At 45.6% G+C, this 13,487-nt stretch overlaps 1 protein-coding gene across 2 annotated transcripts in view; it reads left to right on the top strand.

Moving 5' to 3' along the window:
* GPRC5C (G protein-coupled receptor class C group 5 member C) overlaps nt 1-11,974 on the top strand; it is a 38,521-nt gene extending 26,547 nt beyond the window's left edge. Inside the window, exons 2-4 of one of the 2 annotated variants that reach the window (XM_082271819.1) lie at nt 1-357; nt 4,824-4,918; nt 11,822-11,974. The exon at nt 1-357 is cut by the window's left edge and continues 676 nt beyond it. In XM_082271819.1, coding sequence (XP_082127945.1) covers nt 1-357; nt 4,824-4,918; nt 11,822-11,959 — 590 coding nt within the window. In that variant the 3' untranslated portion in view covers nt 11,960-11,974. Of the gene's footprint in view, nt 358-4,820; nt 4,919-11,821 lie in introns of both variants that reach the window. The other variant, XM_082271818.1, reaches the window with a different exon arrangement.
* The last annotated feature ends 1,513 nt before the right edge of the window (nt 11,975-13,487 follow it).

Genomic DNA, 13,487 nt, shown 5'->3' with positions numbered 1-13,487 from the left:
GGCGATATGGTCACTGGAAGAAGCATTCCGCTTTCATCATCATCACCCTCTTCCTCTCTGCTTGCATTTGGATTGTTTGGATTGTTATGTACGTTTATGGAAACGGCAAGGTTGGAAACCCATTGTACTGGGATGACCCAACGTTGGCCATCGCTCTTGTGTCTAACGCCTGGGCCTTCATCTTCTTCTACATTATTCCTGAGATCTCTCAGCTGACCAAACCAAGTCTGGAGCAGACTTTCGAAGAGGAGCTCTACCCGACAAGAGGGGTGGGTTATGAAACGATCCTCAAGGAACAAGGTACTCAGAGCATGTACGTGGAAAACAAAGCCTTTTCTATGGACGAGTCGCAAGCAGGTGAGCAATCAGAATATTTTATACCTTCACTTGATGATTGAAGCAATAGTTTGACAGTTGATCTAGTTCCTGTGGTCATATAGAGAACATAGAACCATGTCTAATCCCTGATATCACTTTTGACCCCCAATATCATGCTCATACAGTCAGGGCCGCCATCAGACATTTTGGGGCCCCTTACACAGCTTTAGGCCTGACCACCAACATTTTGCAGGGTCTGCCCTCTGGCCGTCCAACCTAATCCACGCACTGGCCATCCCACGAGTCCTTCAGTGCACCCACTTCTATTTTAACACTCTTACAACTTAAGATATTTGAAAATAAATCCAAGCCAGCAAAGAGACATCCCCATATATTCAGCAAAGAGACGTCCCAATCCAGCAAAGAGACATCCCCATATATTCAGCAAAGAGACATCCCAATCCAGCAAAGAGACAGCCTTATATATTCAGCATAGAGACATTACAATCCAGCAAAGAGACGGCCTTATATATTCAGCAAAGAGACATTACAATCCAGCAAAGAGACGGCCTCATATATTTAGCAAAGACACATCCCAATCCAGTAAAGAGACAGCCTCATATATTTAGCAAAGAGACAGTCTCATATTTTCAGCAAAGAGACAGCGCAATCCAGCAAAGAGACAGCCTTATATATTCAGCAAAGAGACATTACAATCCAGCAAAGAGACGGCCTCATATATTTAGCAAAGACACATCCCAATCCAGTAAAGAGACAGCCTCATATATTTAGCAAAGAGACAGCCTCATATTTTCAGCAAAGTGACAGCGCAATCCAGCAAAGAGACAGCCTTATATATTCAGCATAGAGACATTACAATCCAGCAAAGAGACAGCCTTATATATTCAGCAAAGAGACATTACAATCCAGCAAAGAGACGGCCTCATATATTTAGCAAAGACACATCCCAATCCAGTAAAGAGACAGCCTCATATATTTAACAAAGAGACACCCCGATCCAGCAAAGAGACGGCCTCATATATTTAGCAAAGACACATCCCAATCCAGTAAAGAGACAGCCTCATATATTTAGCAAAGAGACACCCCGATCCAGCAAAGAGACAGCCTCATATTTTTAGCAAAGAGACATCCCAATCCAGCAAAGAGACAGCCTTATATATTCAGCAAAGAGACATTACAATCCAGCAAAGAGACGGCCTCATATATTTAGCAAAGACACATCCCAATCCAGCAAAGAGACAGCCTCATATATTTAGCAAAGAGACATCCCAATCCAGCAAAGAGACAGCCTCATATATTTAGCAAAGAGACACCCCGATCCAGCAAAGAGACAGCCTCATATTTTCAGCAAAGAGACAGCGCAATCCAGCAAAGAGACATCCCCTCAGCTGCATCGGCTTACTCTTCGGCCACCCTGTTTTAGCTATTGCTAGTTACTACGGCTGCAACAACTTGGTCTCCTTGGTTGGGGTCTGAGCAGCCGGGCCCTTCAGAATGTCTGGGCCCCCTACATGTGTATGGGCTGTCCCCCCCTGATGGCTGCCCTGCATACAGTTATAAACATACACACTTTAGGACAGGCATGTCAAACTCAACTTCATTAGCATTATGCTTGCCCTCAAAGGGCCAGTTTTATCTTTTAGACTATATAATTTACAGTATCTACTCTTTATATCATATTAATTGCCTCTGTAGCCGAATATTATGGGTTTTAGTAATACCTTTAGTAATTGGAGATTGCTCAGACAGAAGACGGTCCTGCCATGGTGTTCTGTCTGAGCAATCACCAATAAAGTTTCTTGTGGATGATACTAGCGGTGTGCAACCCTTGCCTTTTCAATTGGAATAGTATTGTATTATTCTCATAATAATTATAAGCAGATGTCAAGAGCCCACCCCCCCCCCCCCCACCATCAGAAGTCAAGAGTCCCCCACCCTTTCTTAAATCACAGTGCAACCCCCTTGCTGCTGCAGGGAAGAAGCTGGGGGTGGAGATGGGAAGCAGAGAGTGCAGGTGTTCTCCCGAAAACCTTAACTGGCCGAATTCTTTAACGACGCAGGGCTGCTGTTAGAAATCGTGGGGCCCCGTACAGACTACCTGGCAGGGCCCCCCCCCCAAGAAAATATTAAAGATATATTTAGCTAAAATTACAAAAAAAACACTATTAGCAGACACAAATATAACATAACTCACATAATTCCTGCTAAATCTAAGAAAAAAAAACGATGTTAAATAAAAAAGAAGATGAGATGAGAAAAATATCCAGGCTGGGCAGTTGGAGCTCAGTGATCAGAGAGACAGAGAGAGAGAAACAAAGTTACAAATAAACTCCTGAGTAGAGATAACATTAGAGCCAGTGCTGGGAGGGGGGCCCACACAGGGAGGGGGATTAGTGAGGGACGACTGTCTCTTTCTCAACAGATAAAAGCTGATAGCAGGGAGGGGGACAGATCAGATTCAGGTGCTGGAGGAAGATTTCTGTATTTGTTGTCCATCACTAATCCCCCTCTCTGTGTGGGCCCCCCCTGTGTGCTTGGGCCCACTACAAGAGGGCTGGTGCCCCCCCCCCCCCCCCCATCAGCGGCCCTGTAACGACGTTAGTTCTGGTGAGTGTTCACCAAGAATAATTGGAGATTTTGACCGCTTGGGGTTTTCACAGAACACCGGCAGCCTTTACACTCCGCTAGGTGCTATAATTAGTGCAGATTGTTAGTCCGCCCGCTAGTTGTTGCCGCCTTGAAGGCGGCCATGTTTTTGGTTACTAGCGGGAGGACCAACAATCTGCACTAATTAAAGCATCTACCGGAATGTAAAGGCTGCCGGTGTTGTGTGAAAACACCAAGTGGTTGAAATCTCCAATTTTTCCTGGTGGACACTCACCGGAAGTAACGTCGTTGGAGATCTCAAGTTGGAGTTTTCAGCAGAATACAGGGTCTGGAGGAGGACCAGAGGAAGGCTGGAGTCAGCTACCGGAGTCTGCCAAATGCCGAGACCGGGGGGGGGTGGAGTCGAAGGGATGCTGCAGCTGCACAAAGAAGTGCAGGATCAGTAGGAGGAGGTCTGTCCTCCTCTGTGCTGCCAGGAAGAAGATGGGGGCAGAGCTGGGAAACAGAAAGTCCAGGTATAGTGGGCTAATGTTTATTTTATATTACGATTTATGCACTAGAGAGCTGCACTATTCATATTAGTTTTCTGCTCTTGGTTTTTGATGCACGTTATTAATACGGACTGAGACGTGTGTTTTACTTAGTGCAAGGACAAGGTCATCTAGAGCCCAGGCAGACTGTGTCAAATCGCACTCCCCCCCCCCCCCCCAAGATGTATGGCCAGTATGTGTCAGCAAAAATCTCCCACCCCATACGAATCGTGCACTAATATGCATGCTTGCTTACTCCCTAAGCATGAACTCCTCCCAGTACAATTCTTACCCCCTACTGAAATTCCCTCCTTTCCAATTCACCCCCCCCCCAGCTAAAATCCTCTCTCCCCATATGCCCCCAACACAACCCCCCCCCCCCAAAAAATGTCCCCCTCCTGGCACAAGCCCTTCAAATGTCCTCTCTGAGCACAATTCCCTCCCCCCCCACTCCAGATCCCCCCTTTGCACAAATTACCCTCCCCCAATTCCCTATCCTAGCACAAATCCCTCTCCCTCAAAGTTTCCCTTCTGCCACAAATACCCCCCCCCCCCCCCCAATCATCCAGAATTGCACAACCCCCCCCCCCCCCCCCAAAAAAAAAAAAAATCCCCTCCTAGCACACATTCCTTCTCCCATCTACCATGTCACCATTTCTAGCACAAATCCCCCCTCCTAGGACAAATCCTGTTTCCCCCCCCTCCCAACACAAATCTCCCCCAAATCGCCACTCCTAGCACACCTCCCCAAATGTCCCCTCTTAGGATCATTATCACCCTCAATTATCTCCTCCTAACACAAATCTCTCCCCCCCCCCCCCCCCAAAAAAAAAAATTCCCCTCCTAGCACAAATCCCTTCTCCCCTCTACCATGTTACCGTTTCTAGCACAAACCCCCAAATCCCCCCTCCTAGAACAAATCCTGTCCCTCCCCCCCCCTCCCAACAGAAATCCCCCCCCAAATCACCACTCCTAGCACACCTCCCCAAATTGCCCCTCTTAGGACCATTATCACCCTCAATTATCTCCTCCTAACAAAAATCTCTTCCCCCCCCCCCCCACCTCACATGACACCACAGTGCCCAGGGCAGCCGCCCCTCCTGCCCACCTCCTTGTCCCTGCCCTGGTTTTACTCATCACTGGCTCTTATCTCATGTTTGCGCAGCTCTCCACGCCTTGTTAGTCACTGGACGGGCTAGTTTTGCTGCCACCATGGGTACATTGTAGCGCAGTCACAGCGGTGGATACAATGTATAGTCAGCGGTAGGATATTGCACAATCGATACATTCTGTTCTGACTTTGTATTCCAGGTGATAATTACACCCTTGTCTTTTGTTTTCCAGCAGCCAAGAGACCGGTGTCGCCCTACAGCGGGTACAATGGGCAGATGAGGAGCAGCGTGTACCAGCCTACAGAGATGGCACTCATGAATAAGAACACGGTAAGCGGGAGCCGTCTGTGCCGCGCCTGCTCGCCTCTCCCTGCCAATGTTTTTCCTCCTCCAGAGTTGGCCGGAGCGGCTTGCGGTTGCTCGGTGACTCTGCAGATTACACTGTGCCACTATTCACGGTGAACCCAGAGCCCTGCCAACACACAGACTCCGCTTCTTAAAGGGCCCTTCCACCCGTGCTACAAATAAATGCCATGTGACCCTCTCAGCAAAAATAATATTGCTTCTCCTGCATTGAATGGTATTGTAACGGTACTGTTTGCCCTCATGTTGTAAAGCGCTGAGCAAACTGTTGGCGCTCTATAAATCCTGTATAATAATAATTGTAGGATACAGTGTCGCCATATACTGTATTGGGCGCAAGAAAATATCATTTTATGGGCCCATAGGTGTGCACAGCCTATTGCATTAGGGTGCGCACCCCAAATCTCAAACACATATATGGGTGCGTGCATGTGTATATATACTGACAGTGTCAGTAGGGCAGAGTTTGGTGTCAGTAGGGCAGAGTTTGGTGTCAGTAGGGCAGAGTTTGGTGTCAGTAGGGCAGAGTTTGGTGTCAGTAGAGCAGAGTTTGGTGTCAGTAGGGCAGAGTTTGGTGTCAGTAGGGCAGAGTTTGGTGTCAGTAGGGCAGAGTTTGGTGTCAGTAGGGCAGAGTTTGGTGTCAGTAGGGCAGAGTTTGTTGTCAGTAGGGCAGAGTTTGGTGTCAGTAGGGCAGAGTTTGGTGTCAGTAGGGCAGAGTTTGGTGTCAGTAGGGCAGAGATTGGTGTCAGTAGGGCAGAGATTGGTGTCAGTAGGGCAGTGAACCATGTTAGTAGTGTTTATTTTTATTATATTATTTTTCATTTTTTACAATTTTTTTTTTATTTTTTAGGAGCCCAGAAAAGGGGCTCAGGACTCTAAACAGGGAGAATATGCACCACATGGGGTGATTAGGGTGTGCCTAGGCACACCTGGCACACCCTGTGCGCACGCCTATGTATGGGCCTCTGGACTTCTCTCCATAACATTATTAGTTTGAAAAATTGATGAAACTTTATAATTTTTTTTGCTTAAAAGTAAGGGGGGGGGGGGGGGTCGGTGTCATCTCTGTCGGGTTTTTATTGCTGTCTGTGTCTCTGTTGGGGAGATTTATCTTCTTTAGTTGTCCTGCTGTCTCCAGCACAGGTACAGTAACGACAGGACACCCAACGTTTTATAGTTTATAGCAGGAGGGGTCTTCAAACTTTCTAAACAAAGGACCAGTTGAGTGCCGGTTCACACTAGGGCGACCTGTGAGGCGACCTGGTCGCCTCACAGGTCGCCGCAGGTCGCCTCCCATAGGGAAGCTGCGGACCCGTTCTAATAGGAGCGACACAAGTCGCTCCGACCTAGAAAAAGGGTCCGGAGCTTCTTTGAGGCGACCGCCATAGACTTCAATGTTATGAAGTCCGTGGCGGCCGCTCCGAGGTCGCCACCTAAAGTAGCGCCGCGGTAGTGTGAACCGGCGCTTACTCTCCTTCAGACTTTAGGGGGGCCGGACTGTGGACATTGGGATTAGAAAGTGTCCTGACATCAATGGGAAAAAATAATGCCCCATCATTGGTGTCATTGGGAGGAATTGTGCCCCTTTATTGGTGTCATTGGAAGGAATTGTGCCCCATCATTGGAGTCATTGGAAGGAATTGTGCCCCATCATTGGAGTCATTGGAAGGAATTGTGCCCCTTTATTGGTGTCATTGGAAGGAATTGTGCCCCTTTATTGGTGTCAGTGGAAGGAATTGTGCCCCTTTATTGGTGTCAGTGGAAGGAATAGTGCCCCTTTATTGGTGTCATTGGAATGAATTGTGCCCCATCATTGGTGTCATTGGAAGGAATTGTGCCCCATCATTGGTGTCATTGGAAGGAATTGTGCCCCTTTATTGGTGTCATTGGAAGGAATTGTGCCCCTTTATTGGTGTCATTGGAAGGAATTGTGCCCCTTCATTGGTGTCATTGAGCCCCATTGTTGTTGTCACAGGGAGAAATTATGCCCCATGGTTAGTGTCATTGGGAGGAATTGTGGCCCCTCACTGATGTCAATGGAAGGGAATTATGCCATCAGTGCATGAAATAATGCCCCAAGGGCTATGTAAAAGCAAGCAAAGGGCCGCCCTTTGGCCTCAATTTGGAGACCCCTGGTTTATAGTATCACCAAAACAGGAAGAAAATTAATATCTGACAATGGTGACACAATGGGGACACAAGTGACTCCCCCACACTTTGTAGAGATATCTTCTTACTTCCTGTTTTGTCTCCACGACAGGAAGTGGAGGAATTCTCCCCAGCAGGAAACAGCCAGCAAACAAAAAATAAAAATAAATCTAACAGCAGTCTTAACCCCTTCCTACTCTATTCTACACTGCAAAGAGGAACTAAGCCGTATCTGAGCACCACAAACCAAAAAAAGTATTTTAATTAATTTTCAATATTCAGAGCAAACTCCCCAATCCACCCATCTACTCCCCCATCTATCCATGTCTCCATCCATCTCTCCCTGCTCTCCCCCATTCATACATGTCTCCATCCATCCATTCATCCATCCATGTCTCCATCCATCCTTCCATTCTCTCCGACATCCATACATGTCTCCATCCATCCATTCTCTCCCCCGTCCATCCATGTCTCCATCCATTCATACATGTCTCCATCCATTCATACATGTCTCCATCCATCCATTCTCTCCCCCGTCCATCCATGTCTCCATCCATTCATACATGTCTCCATCCATTCATACATGTCTCCATCCATCCATTCTCTCCCCCGTCCATCCATGTCTCCTCCATCCATTCTCTCCCCCGTCCATCCATGTCTCCATCCATCCATCCATCCATCCTCTCCCCCATTCATCCATGTCTCCATCCATTCATACATGTCTCCATCCATCCATTCTCTCCCCCATCCATCCATGCCTCCACTCATCCTTCCATTCTCTTCGCCATCCATACATGTCTCCATCCATCCATCCATCCATTCTTTTCCCCATCCATACATGTCTCCATCCATCCATTCTCTCCCCAATCCATCCATGTCTTCATACATCCATTCTCTTCCCCATCCATCCATGTCTCCATCCATCCATCCTCTCCCCCATCCATACATGTCTCCATCCATCCATTCTCTCCGCCATCCATACATGTATCCATCCATTCTCTTAGCCATCCATACATGTCTACATCCATCCATTCTCTCCCCCATCCATCCATTCTCTCCCCAATCCATACATGTCTCCATCCATCTATCCCTCCTCTTCCCCATCCATCCATCCATCCATCCATCCATCCATCCATCCATGTCCCCATCCATCCATTCTCTCAGCCATCCATACATGTCTCCATCCATCCATACATTCTCTCCCCCATCCATACATGTCCCCATCCATTCTCTCAGCCATCCATACTTCTCCATCCATCCATTTTCTCCGCCATCCATACATGTCTCCATCCATCCATCCATCCATCCATTCTCTCCCCCCATCCATACATGTCTCCATCCATCCATTTTCTCCCCCATCCATACATGTCTCCATCCATCCATCCACTCCCCCATCCATACATGTCTCCATCCATCCATTTTCTCCCCCATCCATACATGTCTCCATCCATCATTCCATCCCTCCTCTCCCTCATCCATACATGTCTCCATCCATCCAACCATCCATCCATATATGTCTCTATGCTTTATTTTGCTGAGGAATCATTTTGAAAAACACCCCCCTAGCATTTTCTGGCCGTGGCATTCTTGAGTAAGGGAAGATGGTCCATGTAGAGTTTACTTCCTGGAATCCATCTGCCCTTAGCTCAGGCATGCAGACAGTTGGGTAAGCCCATCCTACATTGTAGAAAACATCCAGTGCCAGATTACCAAAAGGCAGAGTAGGCTCTGGCCTATGGACCCCATGCCATTTAAAGGCCCCTTAAAGTCAAGCAGTGTAAGTCACCTCCAATTCAGAAACCCCTTCTGCAATATTTTTTTTGCCACTAAATGTTCTCAGTCTGTTAGCCAGTATCATTCAACCCACGTCCTCTGAGCCCAGGTCACCCCCAGCCTGAGACTGGACAGTGAAAGAAGAAGTAACACAGTGATGAGCTCATCTCTCTGTCACTCTGCTCTCTCCTCCTATCAGCATGCTTCTTGTCAGCACATGAACCAATTGGCTTCTCTCACACTCCAGTTCATTTGTGTCACGAATGATCGTCCAGTTTTATTTGCATGCTAATCTCACATTCAAAAAAAAAAAGGTTACTCAACGAAAATTCTGAGAGGACAGAATAAATCTTGGGAAGCGATGTAATGTGTTGAATTGTATTGTAATGCATTCTTTCGTTTCTGAGCATGCGTAGTCTTTCGGATGAAAACTGTACTAATTAAACATAAATCGTTCGTTGTGTTCACTTCGATCAAAATTTTCTAGCCCGCACCTTCAGATTTTGTCCTTCAAAACAGTCAGAATCTGCTTTTCGAAAGCACTATACTAACAATCAGATAGTCAGCCGATCGCTCGCCGCATAGACATTTTAGTACGATTTTCTTATCGCGTGTACGGGCCTTTAAAGTGTACCTGTCATAAGAGCTGCTTGACTGCTTTTGGCTACCTGGCGGGTATTCTGATCCTTTGGCTTCAGTACTTTGTGGGTCGCTGACCCGGGAAAGTATACATGTCAGGAGAGTCAGAGAAAAGGTCAGGGGCTCAAAGCACTGAAGCCAGAGGCTCACCAAGGCACCCCCAGGCAATGAGCATTTTCAGAAGGGGGTCAGCAATCACCGTCTACATATTTCTGTTATGACAGGTTCCCTTTATAGGATCTTCTCTGCCACAGAATCCTCTGTGCGCTTACAGCCAGCGATGCAAATTATCTTCTTCCTGATTCCAAATAAGTTTCTGGATGTAACCTGACCGAGCGCTATAAAAAGATGGAAAATAAGGATGTGGTTTGCAGAGGCAACCGAGTTATATAAAAACATGAAAAAGAGGAACTGGTATTCTGTTAACAAAAAAAAAAAAAAAATGTGTTTGTGTATATATATAGATAGATAGATAGATAGATATGTATATGTATAAACATATCTATATATATATATATATATATATATATATATATATATATATATATATATATATATATATATATATATATATATATATAGTGTGTGTATGTATGTGTATATATATATATATATATATATATATATATATATATATACTATGTGTGTGTGTGTGTGTGTGTGTATATATAGATATATATATATATATCTATATATATATATATATATATATATATATATAGTATAAGTCCCGTGGGACTTTAAATGAGGTGCAACGTGCCCAATGATGAATTATAAAATGCGAGTTTATTGGAACATACAATGTCAAAAAGTAAACACAGACAAGTACAGTATTATCAAACAGATTTGTGATGTTATATATAGTGTATTATATATTCATGGTTAACTTCAGTATTCCATAGAATAATCCATGGTAGGCATGAAAATGCATGCTGGTAACCAGACGCGTTTCGTCAGCAACCGTTCACTTCCTCAGGGTTTGATGCGATACATAATTTCTACGAAATAAAACAGTTTGTGGCATGTAATAAAGATAGTAGATAATGTTATACTAATGCAAAACAAAGAAAGGCAACCAAGAGGCTCATACTTACACATCTGGTATCCCAACGCGTTTCGTCAACAACTGTTCACTTCCTTAGGGTTTGATGCAATGCATAATTTCTACGAAATAAAACAGTTTGTGGCATGTAATAAAGATAGTAGATAATGTTATACTAATGCAAAACAAAGAAAGGCAACCAAGAGGCTCATACTTGCACATCTGGTAAACGTACGCGTTTCGTCAACAACCATTCACTTCCTCAGGGTTTGATGCGATACCTAATTTCTACAAAATAAAACAGTTTGTGGCATGTAATAAAGATAGTAGATAATGTTATACTAATGCAAAGCACAAAGAGGCAACCAAGAGGCCCATACTTACACATCTGGTAAACTTACGCATTTCGTCAACAACCATTCACTTCCTCTGGGTTTGATGCAATGCATAATTTCTATGAAATAAAACAGTTTGTGGCATGTAATAAAGATAGTAGATAATGTTATACTAATGCAAAACAAAGAAAGGCAACCAAGAGGCCCATACTTACACATCTGGTAACCCAACGCGTTTCGTCAACAACTGTTCACTTCCTCAGGGTTTGATGCGATTCATAATTTATACAAAATAAAACAGTTTGTGGCATGTAATAAAGATAATCGATAATGTTATACTAATGCAAAACAAAGAAAGGCAACCAAGAGGCTCATACTTACACATCTGGTAAACTTACGCGTTTCGTCAACAACCGTTCACTTCCTCAGGGTTTGATGCAATACATAATTTCTACAAAATAAAACAGTTTGTGGCATGTAATAAAGATAATAGATAATGTTATACTAATGCAAAACAATAAAAAGCCACCAAGGGGCCCAAACTTGCACATCTAAAAAAAAAAATTGCATGCTCATGTTCCATTGGCTGGCGCTGGGAGTGTCTAACCTGAGAGTTGTGGGCATAAAAGTAGTGCAGGCACCTTTTCAAAGTCGCTGCAACTTTAAGTCGCATAGATTGGAACGGGTGGCATTGAAATCCAGGGGTTGTGACTTGTCATGCGACTTTTTGTGTCCAAAGTCACATGACAAGTTGCATTTGTGGAAACTGAGCCTTAGGCCTCTTTCACATGAACGGCTGGGGGGGGGGTAAAAACAGGCGTTTGAGCCACAGTTTTGTCTGTCATTAGTGTGATTCATCAAATAGTTATTGATTTTCGATCGATGGATACGCCTTTAGCCATATTAAAACATTTTCTTTGTCTTTGTTGACAGCCGGAACGCCCGTATGACATCATCATCCCCAGAGCCACTGCCAACACCCACCCAGCCACCAGCGGAAACTCCACACTGCGAGCAGAGGACGCCTACGCCGGGCAAAATCGCCAGAACGCAAACAATGGACAGGTATAATCACCAGTTGCATAGATAGTGATTGGCTTATTATGATTTTAATTTTATTTAATTTATTTATTTTTATTTAAGTCAGTATTAAACCCAAAAATCAAAAATGTCCTATATTTCAGCTTACCAATCCTTAGATGTGACGGCTGCATTTGTTTTCTTTTTTAGGCTTTTCTATTTTTACCTGATGATCCTGCCAGTAAGTCTGTTACTTTTCAACAGAACAAGCTGTCCTGCAGATGTAACAGTTAGAGAGTTGAAACAAACCACCTACCACTGACAGGGGTGCTTACAATGATCAGCTTTTATTTATTAATAAAATCCATCCCTCCCCCCCCCCCCTTATCTACGCCCCTGGGTTTATGAGATGGACATCACCAGTGTAGCGAGCAGGCAGGTGGTGGGGTAGTACTGCAGGCTATGACAAGTGGTGTCGGGGGGGTCCAACCCCCCCCCCTCCCCCCAGAGCATCGGTCAATTTCACAGCAGTTAGGCTAGTGTAGCCTATCAGCTGCGGGAGCCGCCCTGCCACTGGGAAGACCACCCGTCTCATCCACCCCATAAACCCAGGGGCGTCCAACCCCCCCCCCTTATCTACGCCCCTGGGTTTATGAGATGGACATCACCAGTGTAGCGAGCAGGCAGGTGGCGGGGTAGTACTGCAGGCTAAGACAAGTGGTGTCGGGGGGGGGGGGGGGGGGGTCCAACCCCCCGCCCCCAGAGCATCGGTCAATTTCACAGCAGCTAGGCTAGTGTAGCCTATCAGCTGCGGGAGCCGCCCTGCCACTGGGAAGACCACCTGTCTCATCCACAAGGCTGACAGGCAGGGCCTCGCTTGCATTGAAGCCATGTTTACTATTTTCTTCACTAACAGATGTGCCTGCTGGGGGCGCTGTATATAATGTATACAGTGCTTTAAGTGGGCCGGTATGCATTGGTACTCAGTACCGCCACTTCCAAATATGGCTCTTGAGCATACCGCCACCTCTCCATGCGCCTTAGCGTACCAGTACACACATTTTGGACATCTGCGCCCTCAATTGCCCCCCCCCCCAAGAATATTTCCCACTCTAGAGCCAGACCAATCACCACCAGTGAGTCCCCCTGCTCTGGAGTCCCAGCCCAGGCCAGGCGGGGTGCTCTGTGGGGACCCTGATGTGGGTTGGGGGAGGGGGGGGCGACAACATGTATAGGCTATAATAGAGTACCGGCACCTCTTTTGGGCCACTTAAAGCACTGACTGTATATATATATATACACACCACAATTTCTCACAGCGGAGCAGGCGTGATAATTATTATTCTCTGGGTACTCAAGGCTGACCCCCCCCCCCCCAGGAAAAAAAATTATCTATGGCCCTGCATTAACCTAGCTATGTTCTCCACAACCACCCAACACAAGCCTGATTTCCACTTTCGGCTTGTGTGCAGCAACTCAATCATTAAAAAATAAAAACTGAAGTGAAAAAATAATATTTAGCATTTTTTTGAAGTCAAGGGCGTCTTTAAATGATGTTAACATTTTTTTTTTCTTGTTG

Source organism: Pelophylax lessonae, assembly GCF_965119305.1.
Source record: "Pelophylax lessonae genome assembly, chromosome: 11".
Taxonomy (NCBI): Eukaryota; Metazoa; Chordata; class Amphibia; order Anura; family Ranidae; genus Pelophylax; species Pelophylax lessonae.
Note: the sequence above shows the minus strand (reverse complement) of the source record. Positions and strands in the feature narration are given on the sequence as shown.